At 47.2% G+C, this 14,116-nt stretch overlaps 1 protein-coding gene across 1 annotated transcript; it reads right to left on the bottom strand.

Moving 5' to 3' along the window:
* Positions 1-10,691: 10,691 nt before the first annotated feature.
* Positions 10,692-13,829, bottom strand: PMAIP1 (phorbol-12-myristate-13-acetate-induced protein 1). Its single transcript, XM_056106965.1, has 2 exons — positions 13,643-13,829; positions 10,692-10,943 (listed from the first exon to the last, which is right to left on the bottom strand). The coding sequence occupies exons 1-2, from the start codon at positions 13,698-13,700 to the stop codon at positions 10,837-10,839; spliced, it is 165 nt and encodes a 54-aa protein (XP_055962940.1). The 5' UTR covers positions 13,701-13,829; the 3' UTR covers positions 10,692-10,836.
* Positions 13,830-14,116: the final 287 nt, after the last annotated feature.

Here is a 14,116-nt window from a genome sequence, read left to right as displayed (position 1 = left end):
AAAATCGATTTGTTTAAAGGAGCCACGTGAGGTCATTACTCTTAGAGAACCGTGTTGAAAGCAGAACCTTGGGAAACTGACATTTAAAGAAGCAGAGAAAAGAGGAACTTGCTAAGTTAACAAAACTGAAGACATAGGTGTGGTGTGCTGATCACGAGGCCTCAGTTTGAAGGAAGCAGGGTTCAGAGTTGAAGATGATGCAATATCAAAATAAAGACTTGGGATTTGGTAATAAGGTCACCACTGACCTTGAAGAAAAAAGAATCTATGGAAAAAAATGGATATGGAAGGCAGATTAGAAAAGGATACAAGTAGAGTGTGTGTGAGGAAGTGCAGGGAGGAAGGTGAAACTCTGGATAAACACCCAGAGATAACGGGCTCAGTTGCCTGAGAGAGTCTGGCTATTCTGGTAGAGAAACAGCTTAGCTGATGAACAACATTCTTCTTGAATATGAAACATAAATACCTGGCTTAAGACTGGAGAGAAAGCACAGTGGGTAGGACATTTGTCTTGCACACAGCTGACCAGGGTCCGATCCCTGCATCCCGCATGGTCCCCTAAGCCCCACTAGGAGTGATCTCTGAGCACAGAGCCAAGAGTAAGCCCCATGCTTAGCTGGGTGTGGCCCATAAATACCACACACACACACACACACACACACACACACACACACACCCCTGAGTCGGGCCAGGAAAGAAAGTTACAGAAGATGCCTTGCATGCAAAAAAACCCAGTTCAACCCCTGGCACCTCATGCTGCCTGAGAATTTCACGGGGTGGACCTGGATGCCTTAAAGCAGCACTGGGGTAATTCAGGTATTTTACACCCACCCCCTGACCCCCACCACTAAGGGAGTAAACAGCAGGTCTTAGCATGAAATAGCCAGGACCTTGGGCTTCCTGAGCACTGCCTGAGAGAGCATTCCTTCTCCTGCCAAGGCTTCGTGTGTTATAACTTAACTCTGGACGATTTGTAATGTTTCATCTGGTCATGCGGCTCTATTTCAACTAACCCATGGAGTCACTAAAGGCCAGGAAGACGCGGATCATTCTCTGCTCCCAGTATACACTTATTCCCAATAAAACCATGGGGACAATTTGCTTTAGGAAACGCTTTGCCATCTCCATTTGTGTCCATTTATTTGTTGAACTCAACTTAATATCGAGGGGTGAATGATCACCCAGTCTCATCTCATTGAATCCCCTTTCAGACACACTGAGCCCAAAATGGAAAGAAAGAAAGAAAGAAAGAAAGAAAGAAAGAAAGGAAGGAAGGAAGGAAGGAAGGAAGGAAGGAAGGAAGGAAGGAAGAGAGAGAGAGAGAGAAAGAAAGAGGGGATATGATGCTGCCAGCAGGTCAATCTGTACCTGTGAGGCAAGTGCATCAGGAGCCTGGTGGCGCCTTCAGACTTCCAGATACCTGAAAATTGCTGCTGTGCCTTTGGCCAGACCCCAACAACTTGGGGCAAAGTTTACCAAGAAGTAAACGGCCAAAAGTTAGGTATGTGGGAGACACACTCACAAACCACCTCAGGCTCAGCTATGTAATTGAAGGCATGGCCTCTCTGATTCCTGATCAAACTGCTTAACAGTCATGAACCCAGAGACTCAGAAACAAATCTTGAAACCCAACGGCTTTTGGCAGAAATGTGTCTGGTCCCTGCAGTAGGCTACCGGTGCTGGGCCACCCCAGGTGGGAATAGGTTTCGTGCCTTGGCCTGTTCCCTCTGGCGTCCCAGTGGCTGCCATCCTCCAGAGGCCAGTCAGGTTTGGGCCCTCAGTGATGAGACACATGGGGCCTCATGGGATGGTGGTGGAGCCAGCCCTTTCCTCCCCATCCGAACGAGACCCCGAGTAGCCACCCACAAGCGGCCTCTCTGGCTCTTCATCAAGCTGCTTAATGGACTTGATCCCAGAGACTCAGAAACAAATCTTGAAATCCAGCGGTTTTGGGCAGAAATGCGTCCAGATTGTGCAGTAGGTTACTGTTGTGGGGCCACCCCAGGGATGAAAGGGTGCTGTCCTTCCGCCTGTTCCCCCTTGGGGGCTCAGTGGCCACCATCCGCCAGAGGCCATTGGACAGTCAGGTTTGGGCCCGCAGTGATGAGACACGTGGGGCCTCATGGGATGGGGGTGGAGCTATCCCTTTCCTCCCTATCCCAACGAGACCATGAGTCACTGCCCACGAACTGCCTCTCTGACTCCTGATCAAGCTGCTTAATGGCCATGATCCCAGAGACTTAGGAACAAATCTCAGAACCTAGCAGGTTTGGGCAAGAAATCCCTCCAGATTTAATTGTTAAAATTTCGGAATTTCAAAATCACTCAACCACTACTGCAGCCATGTGATATCATATGTTATTCATAACCATCAATAGAAAACAAATTGTCTACTATTGCCTTTTCAGCAGATCTAAGTGTTGGGGTAAAATCCCAGCTAATAATGGTGGGTGTGGTGTCGAAATGCTGAATGTAATCAAAGTATCGAGAGAGTAATTTGGAAATCATCTGCCCCACAGGTAGGGGGAGGGTGTGGGATGGGGCTATACTGGGGGTTTTGGTGGTGGAGAATGGGCACTGGTGAAGGTATGGGTGTTTCATTGTATGACCGAGACTTAATCCCAAAAGCTTTGTAACTGCTCTCATGATGATTCAATAAATAAAATTATAAAAAGGGGTGGGGGGGAGTAAGGTGGAGTTCATGCACAATTCAATCAGCCTAATCAGTGGCTGAATAAATAGCCGTACTCCTACATAAAAAGAAAGAAAGAAAGAAAGAAAGAAAGAAAGAAAGAAAGAAAGAAAGAAAGAAAGAAAGGAAGAAAGGAAGGAAGGAAGGAAGAAAGAAAGAAAGAAAGAAAGAAAGAAAGAAAGAAAGAAAGAAAGAAAGAAAATAAAAAGAAAAATGGGACTAGAGTTACTCAGATGGAGGTCTTCTGAATTAAATCCACTTGGCAGACATGGACAAGCACATCACAATCAAACAAGGGTGACCTGAATGGATCTGGGGACATTTCCAGGACAGGAGATTTGGAGTTTTATAATCAGGACAGTCCCAAAGAAAGCAAGACCAGACAACTGCTGCAGATTTTAGGAACTAAATGACACAGTGATGCAATGAAGAAGAGAATTCTTATGTAATGGTAAGGTGAGGCAGGAAATGAGAGCAGAGCCTATACCTAGAGGATGGACATATTTGCTTTTTAATTTACTCAGCTTCTTTTTTCTTTCTTTCTTTCTCTTTCCTTTTCTGTTTCTTTTCTTTCTTTCTTTTTTTTTTTTTGGAAGCTCTCCTGGGTTTTCTTCAAGCCATTCATGAATCACTTGGGCAGCGACCCATCTGGCCAGAGGGAGGGTGAACACTTGGCCAACGTATCCTTGAAAAAGTGTGGTTGACAAGTCAGCCACATCTAGGCCATAGCACCACCCTTCTCCCTCCTTTATGTGAGCTAAAGTCTAGAACAACAACAACAAAAATCCCAGATTCATCATGCTGGCAGGTACTTTCCCAGGCTGACCGAGTCGGCTGCAAAGTGCCAGGCTGACTTCCTTCTACGCATTCTCCTGCAGCTGCATTTTGCAAATTAAATTAAAAGTGTGGTCCTGCCCTGCCAATTCTCAGAAATTGGGTCTTTTGAATGTAACCCTTGTATAAAAAAAAATTTTTTTTTTCAAAAGAAGGAAAGCAACCCCCCTCTCACTTGGTCACGAGTGTTATATTGTTTTGTGTTCTGTTAAAAAAATTTTATGGGTCAAGGAGGATGTGTCTCTCTGCCGTCTGATGAAAAATAATTAGTGAATGTTTCCTGAAGATGGGGGATATAGACTTGCTTATGGGGGGAAAAAAGTCAATATAAGAATCATGGGACTCCACCACCCACACCCCTTCTGGCCTTTCTCTAGCCTCACCCAATTCAGTCACCCCCTTCTACACTACACACTCAGGGGTTCCTTTACACACTCACCTTTGTTTGCCTCTTTAAAAATGGAGGTTGCCATTGATTCTATCCTGAGTAAGGTGGGCGTCAGCGAGTCCAAGAGCTTGGCAGTGACCAAACAGGCTCACTGCTGGTTAGAAGACCGTGTGTTACCCCCCCTTACAAAATTCTCCCTGGGGTCAGTCCCTGAATGACCTGTTTGGGCTGAGTTTTTTGTTGCTGTTTGTTTATTTTATACAATCAAGGCAACCTGGTGGTGGGGTTGGCCTTAGGACAGTGTATGCCTGCAACTCTATTGTGGACACCCCAGTGTTAATCACCGTGCCTACATTTAAAAAACTAACTTTTGTTTTACAAAAAAAAAAAAAAAGACCAGTCGGTGGGGTGTGTCTGTGAGGCTAACTCCAGCTGTGAGAGGCATGGTGGCCAGCCTGCCAACTAGCCCTGATTTCTGGGAACAATGCAGGGAGGTGGCCGGAGGGGGCTGCGTTGGCGGGTTGCTGGGCTGGACACGCACGGGGCCCTGTGGCAGTAACACCACGGATCAGCTGGTTTAATGTTCAACCTTTCATCAGTCGGCAGGTGTAAAACCTGACTGTACGGATGCCCTGGGCTGGAAAACGAACTGGCTTTGCTGTGGGACTGCCCTCCCCTCCCCCCTCCCATGGGGCCAACCAGTGTGCTGTGTCTCGGACAGGGAAGAGAGCACGGAGGAGTGAATTCCAACTCCACCCCTTGCCCCCCCCCCAACCAGTGCCTCCCACCCACTCTGTCTCCGCCTATCCAGGGGGGATGTGAGATCACCTGGAGAGCTTGTTTCCTGGGACATGGAAGGAAAGAAGCTCAGATTTTCCAAATAGGAGTGCAGTGTGCACAGACGCTGACTATAAGATGCTGTTTCTAAGGTGTCTGGGGTCTGGGGTGACCAAAACCTGGGGCTTATGTTGTGAAAGTTGTGTTCCTGTGAAGACAGATGCTTCAGGGTCCCACCCAATGGGTGGATGTTGATGCCGGGTCCACAAAAGCAAAAGCAAAAGCAAGCCAGGGTTTGAATCAACAAGTTGGCAGTTTCCTCTTGGGGACGAGCTAACTTTGGGGGATTCCTGACTGCGAAGAGCTTACTCAAACCTATTGCCAGGGAAGCAGGAAGCTCACTTCTCCCTACAGAGAGTAGCTCTCGCAGATCTGTAGAGGAATCTCTCTCTGTGTGTCTGTCTCTCTCTCTCTCTCTCTCTGTGTCTGTCTCTGTCTCTCTGTCTCTGTGTCTCTCTGTCTCTGTCTGTCTCTCTGTCTCTGTCTGTCTCTCTGTCTCTGTCTCTGTCTCTGTCTCTGTCTCTCTCTCTCTCTCTCTCTCTCTCTCTTTGCATGCAAGAGGCCCAGGCAGTAACAGGCAGTGAGGAGTCCTGTCCTGGAAACTGGAAGAATGATTTTACTATCTCTAGGAGGTTCCAAATGAAAGCCAGATGGCTTCATCAAGGCAAAAACTGCCATTTCCTCCCCAACCAACCCCCCATCCCCCAACGAGGCCCTGACTGCCTTCATTTCAGGCTAATCATCTTAATTGGGCAAGACGGGCCAGAGCTCCATAAGGAACGGAAAGGTCACCGCCGCTTACCGGGCCAGAAGGCCAGCCCAACAGCAGGCGCATTCACCTCATTTGATTCTCAGGCCAGTTAGAAATGGTCCTCCATTTGACACCATCCTTCAAGGAACCAGAAATCCAAAGTTTACCCACGAGAAGGGCTGAAACCCACGGCAAAGAACAACAATGGTTATGGAGAGAAGAGCTTTGTGGTTTGGAAAATAGCTGGGTACCACTACGAATTTGAAATGGACACATCTCAAAAGGGTTTAGAAATCATCACGGCAAAGGCAAGGAAGAGAAGAGAAGGCATTTCCCAAGCCCAGACATGACCAAAAGGGGTTATTTGTACATTCTGGGGTCTACCCAAACCCAAACCCCTCCTAATCTGAGTATAGAGAAGACCCAGATTTCCAAATAAAGGAACCCTAAATCCCCTCCGATAATTTAATATCAATTTTCTTATTTCTCTGTGTTTTTTTGGGATTTTTTTTGTACTTGTTGTTTTTGTGTTTTGTGTGTGTGTGTTTTGTTTTTGTTTTTCTTTTTTTTATAAAAGAACCAATTTGGGTAAAGATGATGTGTTGGGTGTGACTCAATTGGTTGAATCCAGGGAGCTGAATAGGAAGTGGCTGGTTTTGCCTTGATGGGGCCTTTAAACTGATTTCTCCCAAGTCCTTAAAAGGAAAGCTAAATTAGTGCCTGGGTTGTATTGACAAAAGATTTGTTCCTGAACCATGACCCATTGCAGGAGAATATGCCGGTGATTACATAGCAGGGCGTGCTTTGTCAGGTGACGGAGCTATTTTCAGCTGCATATAGGCAGCGGCCGCAGCAGTGTGGCCCATCCAGGAAGCCAGCTGCCCCGGGAATTCTCATTTCCAAGAAATCACTTCCAAGTCCACGCACTCGCTCCCAATCTCTTCCATGACTCCGCATCAATGATTTGTGGAAAGGCTTTTGTGGTGGTTGTTAGGATTTTGTTTTTCATGCTCACTTCCTTTTGCAAATCTTTCTGTCCTGGTTGATATTATTTTAACTGTTGGGGGCCCGGGGCAGGGAGAAGATGGGGCAAGCCAGGATTTAGACCCCTTAGCCCTCTGGTTCTTTTGTTTCGAACCCAACTGTCCGGCAGGATAATTTAAGCCTCTCCTCTTGGGCCCAGCTCAGGGTCCCTGATGGTTCAGCCTTTAGCATTCAGCCTCAGGATTGCTCTCGGCACATAATGCCTGTCCCCTGTGCTCTTCGCAAGGTGTTAGTGCTTTTTCTAGTGGGTCATCCCCTCTGGCAAAGGTTTGAGGAGTTTACCCAAGTTTATACCGTGTATGCTGTTCTTGCTGGTGGCTGGGGCAGGGTGAAGTCACTGCTATTAAAACCCAAATGAGGGGCAAAGTCTAGGGCAGAGAAAAATGTTCATGCAGGAGGAGGAGGAGGAGGAGGAGGAGGAGGAGGAGGAGGAGGAGGAGGAGGAGCAGGAGCAGGAGCAGGACCTGGAGGAGGAAGTGATGCTGAAAGATGAGAAAGTGTGTATGAAACTGTAGCAGCAACAATACTGTAAATTACATTGCAAACATTTTTTTTTCTTTTTGGGTCACACCCGGCAATGCCCAGGGCTTACTTCTGCCTCTGCACCCAGGAATCACCCCTGGCTGTGCTCAGGGGACCATATGGGATGCTGGGAATTGAACCCGGGTTGGCCATGTGCAAGGCAAATGCCCTACCCGCTGTGCTATTGCTCCAGCCCCGCAAACATGTATTTTTTAAAAAGTGCCTCTCCACACAAACCAATCTCAGAACCTAGGGGCTTTTGGCAATAATCCCTCTAGGCTTATTACTAAAATATCAGAAATACAAAATTGAGTGGCCGCTATTGTGGCCACACAACATCCTATGCTCTTCATAATCAGCAATAGAAAACAAATTATCTAATGATGTCCTTCTGGCAGGTCTGAATGTTGGTGAAAATTCCAAATAATAATGTTGGGTCTTTTGTTGTAATATTGAATGTGATCAACGTAGAGAGAGAGAGTAAAGTGGAAATCTGCCCCTAAGGCGGGGGAGAGGGTGGCTGGGGGGGTATACTGGGGTTCTTGGTGGTGGAAAATGTTCACTGGTGAAAGGATGGGTGTTTGATCATTGTATGACCGACCGAGACTTAAACTGAAAGACTCTGTGACTGTTCTCATGGTGATTCAATAAATAAAACTAAAATAAATAAATAACTAAATAAATAATAAAAATAAAAAGTGTCTCTCCTAGAAGCAGGGTGGGAAGTACATGGCCAGGAACAGAGGGGGGCAAGAGGGGGGTTGGCACTGCTGGAAGAAAGCTAACACTGGTGACACGGATGGAGATTCAGAAACATTTTATGCCCGAAAATCAATCATGAAAAGTTGTATCATTAAATTAGCTTTTGAAAAATTCACAATAAATAATTAAAACATAATAACCCAAATCATGGGGCTGGAGGATAGTAAGGAATTACGGTTCTTGTTTTGTATGCAGCAGACCCAGGTTTGATCCCGGACACCACTCGGTCAGCAATCCATCGGCAGGAGTGATTCTTGGGCACCGAGCCAGGAGTAGCCCTGCAGTATTGCTGGGTGTGGTCCATTAGACCAAATAAACAAAAACCCTAGTCAGAGTTCAGAGGGCTGTGTACATATGTGGGTTTATGGCAAGTGTGTGTGTTTATGAATTAGAAACTTCGGACCACAACTCTGGACAAGAACTGAGTGTTGAAAGCAGGTAAAGAAAGGGATATACATGATAATCTTTCAGCTTCTGTATGGCAATCCATAATGCCTAAAATGAGAGAAAGAGAAAGAGAGAAAGGTGCGGGCGTACCATAGAGGAAGGATGGGGGTGGGGGGTAGCTTGAAAGGATGGGAGGGAAACTGGGGACACCAGTGCTTGAAAATTGCACTAGTGGAGAGATGGGTGTTGGAACATTGTGTAACTGAAAGGCAATCATGAACAATTTTGTAATGCTCTATCCCACCGTAATTGAATAACAAAATTCAGATCACATACATAGGGTCTTGAGACTAAGAAAAGTAACTTATAACTTCCAAATACACAGAGAGAGAGAGAGAGAGACTATTGACGTTTTCTTATCAATATAAATGCAAGTCAAAGTAATTAAGTCATAGTAGCTTCTCATGGGTTACTAGATACTATTATACCATTATACCTATGTGGACCCATTGTCCTCAGAAAACACAGTTCTCCTATAGGAAGATTGGGGGTCATTGGGGACGGTGCCTGAGCCTCACTGTATTTCTCCTGAAGATACACTCTCCCACAGGCAGTAGGTGGAAGTGGCCTTCTCATGGCACGCCCCTTCCCTTCTCTAGCTGACATCCCCAAGGGTCCCCGGCTCTTCCTCCCTCCTCACAGAAGGGGTCAGATTTTTACCTTCCAAGATCTCAGCGGTCTCTGGCAGGCAGGGTTGGGCTACAGATGTGGCTCCGAGATCAAAGTGGCAAACTGAGGGTATCTTTCTGGTTCCCACACTCAAACCGGAAGGCCACTTGAGCTACACCTACTTCTGTACATGAAGCAAGACTTGCTCTCAGGGGGGAGGGGAGGGGGCAGAGGGTGGGGGCAGAGGAAGGACAGAGCCTGCGGTCACCTGAAAGGAAACCACACGGGAGCCCTTCTCCCCCAATCCCAGGGCAAAGCCTTCAGCCACACTCCTGCCTAGAGGCCTGGAATGCAATTTCTCTCTTTCGCCATTTCCTCGCCCAGTTAAACCGTGTCCCAGGACAGCAGAGAGTCAGAGTGCTGATGGAAATCCTTTCAGATATTTGTGTTTCACAGTGAAGGTGGCAGGAGGAAAAACAAGCAGAGAGAAAAAGTGGTGGCAAACTTTAATAGTTTACTGCTACAGTATCAAGTTTTACTATGAATATGTATAAATACAGTTGCCCACCATAAATAGTCACACTCCAAATGCCCCTAGGCCAGCCAAAAACATTGCAACTAAACAAACTAAAAAGCCTTAAGTAACACTGAAGAAAAACAAGAGACTGAGGTAATTTTTTTCATCTAAAGTGACTATCGCCTATATTAAAACATTCTTAGTAGCAGGATTCAAGTAGTTACAAAAACTTTATGTCTAAAACCTGAAAATGCAACTTTTAACTAATAAACATTTTGGAGTAAACAAACAAAACACATCCCTATCGTTATAAATAGATAAAAAATAAATAAGATTATCCCTACAGAAATTCAGTCCTAGCCTTCTTTTTCATATATTTTGGGATTTTGTTGATAGTCTGGCCTTTTTGTAATAAAAGGAGATTCTTCTAATGCAAACTAAATTGTGAATACTAATGTGAGTCAATAAAATTTTATTCTGGATAGTCATCTTTCCCTTTCCTTAACAAAAGTTAAATCCCAATTATAAACACATGCTTACTCCTCTTAAAAGATCCTTTCTTACAGGTGATTATCACAAGAAAAGATATCTTACAGTTATTAAAAACATTTTGAAACACTCATTTCTTATCAACAGTTTCTTGATAATAACAGAGTTTGTCTAAGTTTTGATTACAGCAGTAAAAGTTCTCACTCACTGTTTTCCCATTATTACCAGTTAAAACAAAATCCCCAGGCTCTATCTTTCAACATTCAAACTGGAAGACTCTTACTGACATTAACAGACGTACTCCTTCTAGTCAATTTTTCCCCCCAAAGGACACACTTTTCAAGATAGTTTGAGTGAAAAGAAACAAACTCTCCAATCTTTGTTTTGTAGTGACCCGTGATATCAACATTCAGCCTGAGACCCAGTGTTCTCAGAAAAAAAAAAAGATCTTGTTTACATTTAACAAGCTAATGTGTATATAAACCAAACATTTCACCTTATGCTGGAGTTGTCAATCAAAAGTAGCAACAAGCACAGAACAGATTCTGCCCTTGGCCCCCCCGCACCCACACCCGACCTGCTCTGCACTCAGCTCTTCCACTCTGAGCCTGGGCATCACTCAGCTGCAAAAAACACTAGAATTTATTCTCTAAACAAAAACAAAGTTATAAATCATCAATCCCTCCTGCTGGAAGCCTCTTCCAGGCTGGCTTTAGAATCAATGAAGTGATTGCATCATGTTCTTCCGTCCCAAAGAAGTATTTCTGGGGACTCTCTTGCAGAAATTCATATTTGAGGAATTCCGGTTTCATTCTCCCAGGACAGCCATGCAGCGCGCTTTCTCATTTTTCTCCTTGACAAGGTCATCAATCCCTGCTTGGATGTGCACCTCCCAGGGGAAGGAGCCCGCTGAGAGGAGCCACGCCCGTGGGAAGCATCGGTGCTCAGGTTCCCGAGTGGAAGAGTTTGGCTATGAGGTTGAGGATCTTCTGCCGGAAATTCAGTTTGTCGCCAATTCTCCGGATCTGCATGGCACACTCCATTTCCGGCTCTGCAAAGGAAGGCAAACAACAGCATGAAGCGAGCAATAACCAAACTGCACCCCCCAGGACCGGGTTCCGGCCGGGAAGATGCTCCTCTATATTTCACCACTTAATAATCACACTCCGTGTCGTCAATATTTTTGCTCTTTTGTTTGTTTGTTTGTTTCTCTCCCCACTAGTACTCTTACGGGAAGCTTTGAAAATAAACAGTTCCGAAGATGAAGAGGTAGTACAGGGTTTTAAGGCAAAGGCTTGCCTTGCATGCTGCTGACCCTGGTTCAGTTCCCAGCACCACACATGATCCCCAAAACACTGTCAGAAGCTAACCCTGAGCGCAGGCAGAGCCTTGAGTACATCCTGAGTCAGGTGTGGCCCCCAAACAAAAACCAAAACAAAAACCAAAACAAAAACCAAAACATTACCCGACTTAAAACTTCACAGAATAGTAGCACCCCACTTTTTTGTGCAAAACATACAGAATCTGCTACAATTTTACAGTGACGAAAAGTTCTTACAGGTAGCTCACTGGCTAAGGGCAAGCTTAGCATGCAGCCTGGGTTCAATCCTTAACACCACTGCCTCCCAAATACCCATTAGGATGTAATCCCGCCCCACCAAAAAAGAGAAAAAAAATGTTATAAGATCTTATTCCAAAATTAAGCTAACATTCTCTAAAACAAAGTTGGAGAGGGGAAAGGAGTGTGTGGGCCACCCCCGGGGTGCTCAAAGCTTTCTCCTCACTCTACACTCAAGGATCACTGCTGGTGGGCTAAGAGAGACCACCTGGGTGCTGGGGATAGACCCCAGGTGGGCTGCATGTAAGGCAGAGGCCTGCTTTGTTATCTTTTTCCTTCTAAGATTTTTTTTTAAATGTACGTTTTAATTCTGAGTCAAATTCTTCCTCCAAGTCTAATCTGTACTACTGCCGTTATGGTGTGAAAAAGAATAGATGGAATTCATATGCTTACTATATTTTTTAGAACTGGGATATTGTAATTTACTGAGAACTAAGAAAAATGGTATTCTTCATCTAATTTCTAAGTAAAGTTTCATGAAAATAAAATTAACACCTACATCTAGACTGCCCATTTATTTCTACTTCCTTGGATATTTTAAAGTGCTATTCTGGGTCTCTTCTGTCCAATTTTGGAGCATGATGTAAAAAATTACAAATCCTGGGAAGGCCAGGGATGTAGCCCTGTGGAATAATGCTTGCCTTGCATCTGGGAGGCCCTGGGATTCTACCCTTGGCAATGCCAAAACCCACAAATTATTATGATTACAAACTAAAATGGGTTTTTTGGTGAACAGTCCTGCAAAAGCTCTATTTAGGCGAAAAAAATTAAAAATGGAAGTATATACCAAAATTGGAAGAATACAGCAAAACAGATTTTTTAAACTATAATGTCTCCCTCTATTAAAATGTGGTGAAATTTTTCATCATCCCTGACAAGAGACCTACATTACCAAATTGTCCTTAAAAAAAAAAGTATTCTAATGTTGGAGGCCCGGATTATAAAAAGTAAAAATGCCTCTCTTACAATGAAGGGGTGCAGGAGAAGGCTCCTGGACTGTTTATCTTTCGTTACATGTCTATAAATGTGTTGATAAAAGCCCTCTGAAATTATGTGACGTGAAGGACATTGCCTGAAATACTGTTTCCCCTCCACAACATTTCAGCCTATGTTAAAACTCGTGCAAAAGTTACATCATTTATAACTACTTCAAAATGAAAAAAAAATGAGAGGACTAAACTTCTCATCTTGAAGGGCCCTTGTTACTGGGAACCAACTTGGTTAGAGTTCAAGGCTGGTTAGAGTTCAAGATCACAAAAGGTGTTCAGGGGGGTTTCTCCTCCAAGCAAGGGCCTAGAGCAGCGGGGTACGCCCGGGAAACTCCTGCAAAATCACGTGCAGGGCGCCCCTAACTGAGTCTGTGCGGACACCGGCTGGCGGCGACTGATGTAACCACGGTGGGGCCCCGCCCCGGGGGCTCCCGGGTAAGATATCTAAAGGGGACAACGGAAAGAGGGGTGGGCTTGGAAACGTATTTGATTCAAGTCTTGCTGATGGGAAGGGGCAGACTTTAAAACGGGCAGGGGACGGGCAACTTCTAGACTCCTCTGCGCACGACGGTCACTGGACACAGAAGTTGGACTTTCTAGGTTCCTGAATGCACGACGGGGCTCCCCTAAACAGACCATGGGGGATGGGGGGGGGCGGGAAAGCTTTGTGCATGAGCTAGGGCTGCGGTGCGGGGCGTTATAGTTGCTTTTGTTGGTGTTGGGAGTTTGGGGCTTGGTAACAGGATTAGGGCCCGCTCAGGTTCGCCCCCTACCCCCACTGCCATCGGGAGGAAGAGGATTTCTGTCTCTCCGTCTATCTGTCCGTCTGTCCGAGGGAGCGCTGGGAGGCCAGGCCAGGCGGCTCTCCCGTCTCCACCAGCCGTGACAGGTACTTTCTCCCCGCGGCTGTCACCTGCACTTGCACTTTTTCCTCGCTGGCCCGGGGGCTGGAAGGCCGGCGTCGGGCAGCGTCTGCACGCCCCGCGAGGTAGCAGCATCCCCCGGGTGCCTCCCACGCCGTCCCGGCAGGCCAAAAACACCGTCCAGGGCTCGCCCAGGTCCCCGGCCCGAACCCGAGCCCGAAGTGCCCCAGGGCTGGGGGCAGACCCCCGGGCGCCCCCCGGGGTGCCCGTCACTCCCTACCTGCCGGAGGCCGCGGCGGGCTCGGCTGCGCGCTCTTACGCGCCTTCTTTCCAGGCATGTCCCCACGCAGCGGCGGGACCCTCGGCTGCAAGACCCCCAGGGAGCGCGGTCCCCCTGAATCCGAGCACCTGGCGCGGGACTGGGGCGACCGGGCTGGGGCCACCGGGCGGGACGCGAGCTGCGCGGACTGCAACAAGCGAGCGAAAGGCGCGCCCCGGAGCCCGCGCGCGCCTCTTAAGGGGACTTCCCGGTGACGCCCGCGAAACCCGAGCCGGGCCCGCCCCTGCGCCCGCCCCCGCCCCCGCCGCCGCCGCCGCCGCCGCCGTGCGCACCCCGACCCGCCGGGATGCCCCGCGCCGCCACCTGCCCGGGCACGTTCCCCGCCGCCCCCTCCTGGCGGGGTCTGCAGGCGGACGCCCCCGCGGGTCCCAGCGGGCGAGCTCTGCAGCCACCCGAGGGGGCGTCCGCCAAGGG

Source organism: Sorex fumeus, unplaced genomic scaffold, assembly GCF_029834395.1.
Source record: "Sorex fumeus unplaced genomic scaffold, SorFum_2.1 ptg000151l, whole genome shotgun sequence".
NCBI lineage: Eukaryota > Metazoa > Chordata > Mammalia > Eulipotyphla > Soricidae > Sorex > Sorex fumeus.
Note: the sequence above shows the minus strand (reverse complement) of the source record. Positions and strands in the feature narration are given on the sequence as shown.

Coding starts and splice junctions, on each gene's coding strand:
- PMAIP1 (XM_056106965.1), bottom strand. CDS start 13,700: ATGCCTGGAAAGAAGGCGCGTAAGAGCGCGCAGCCGAGCCCGCCGCGG. Junction 10,944..13,642: donor CCCGCCGCGGCCTCCGGCAG/GTAGGGAGTGAC, acceptor CTTCCTTTGCAG/AGCCGGAAATGGAGTGTGCC.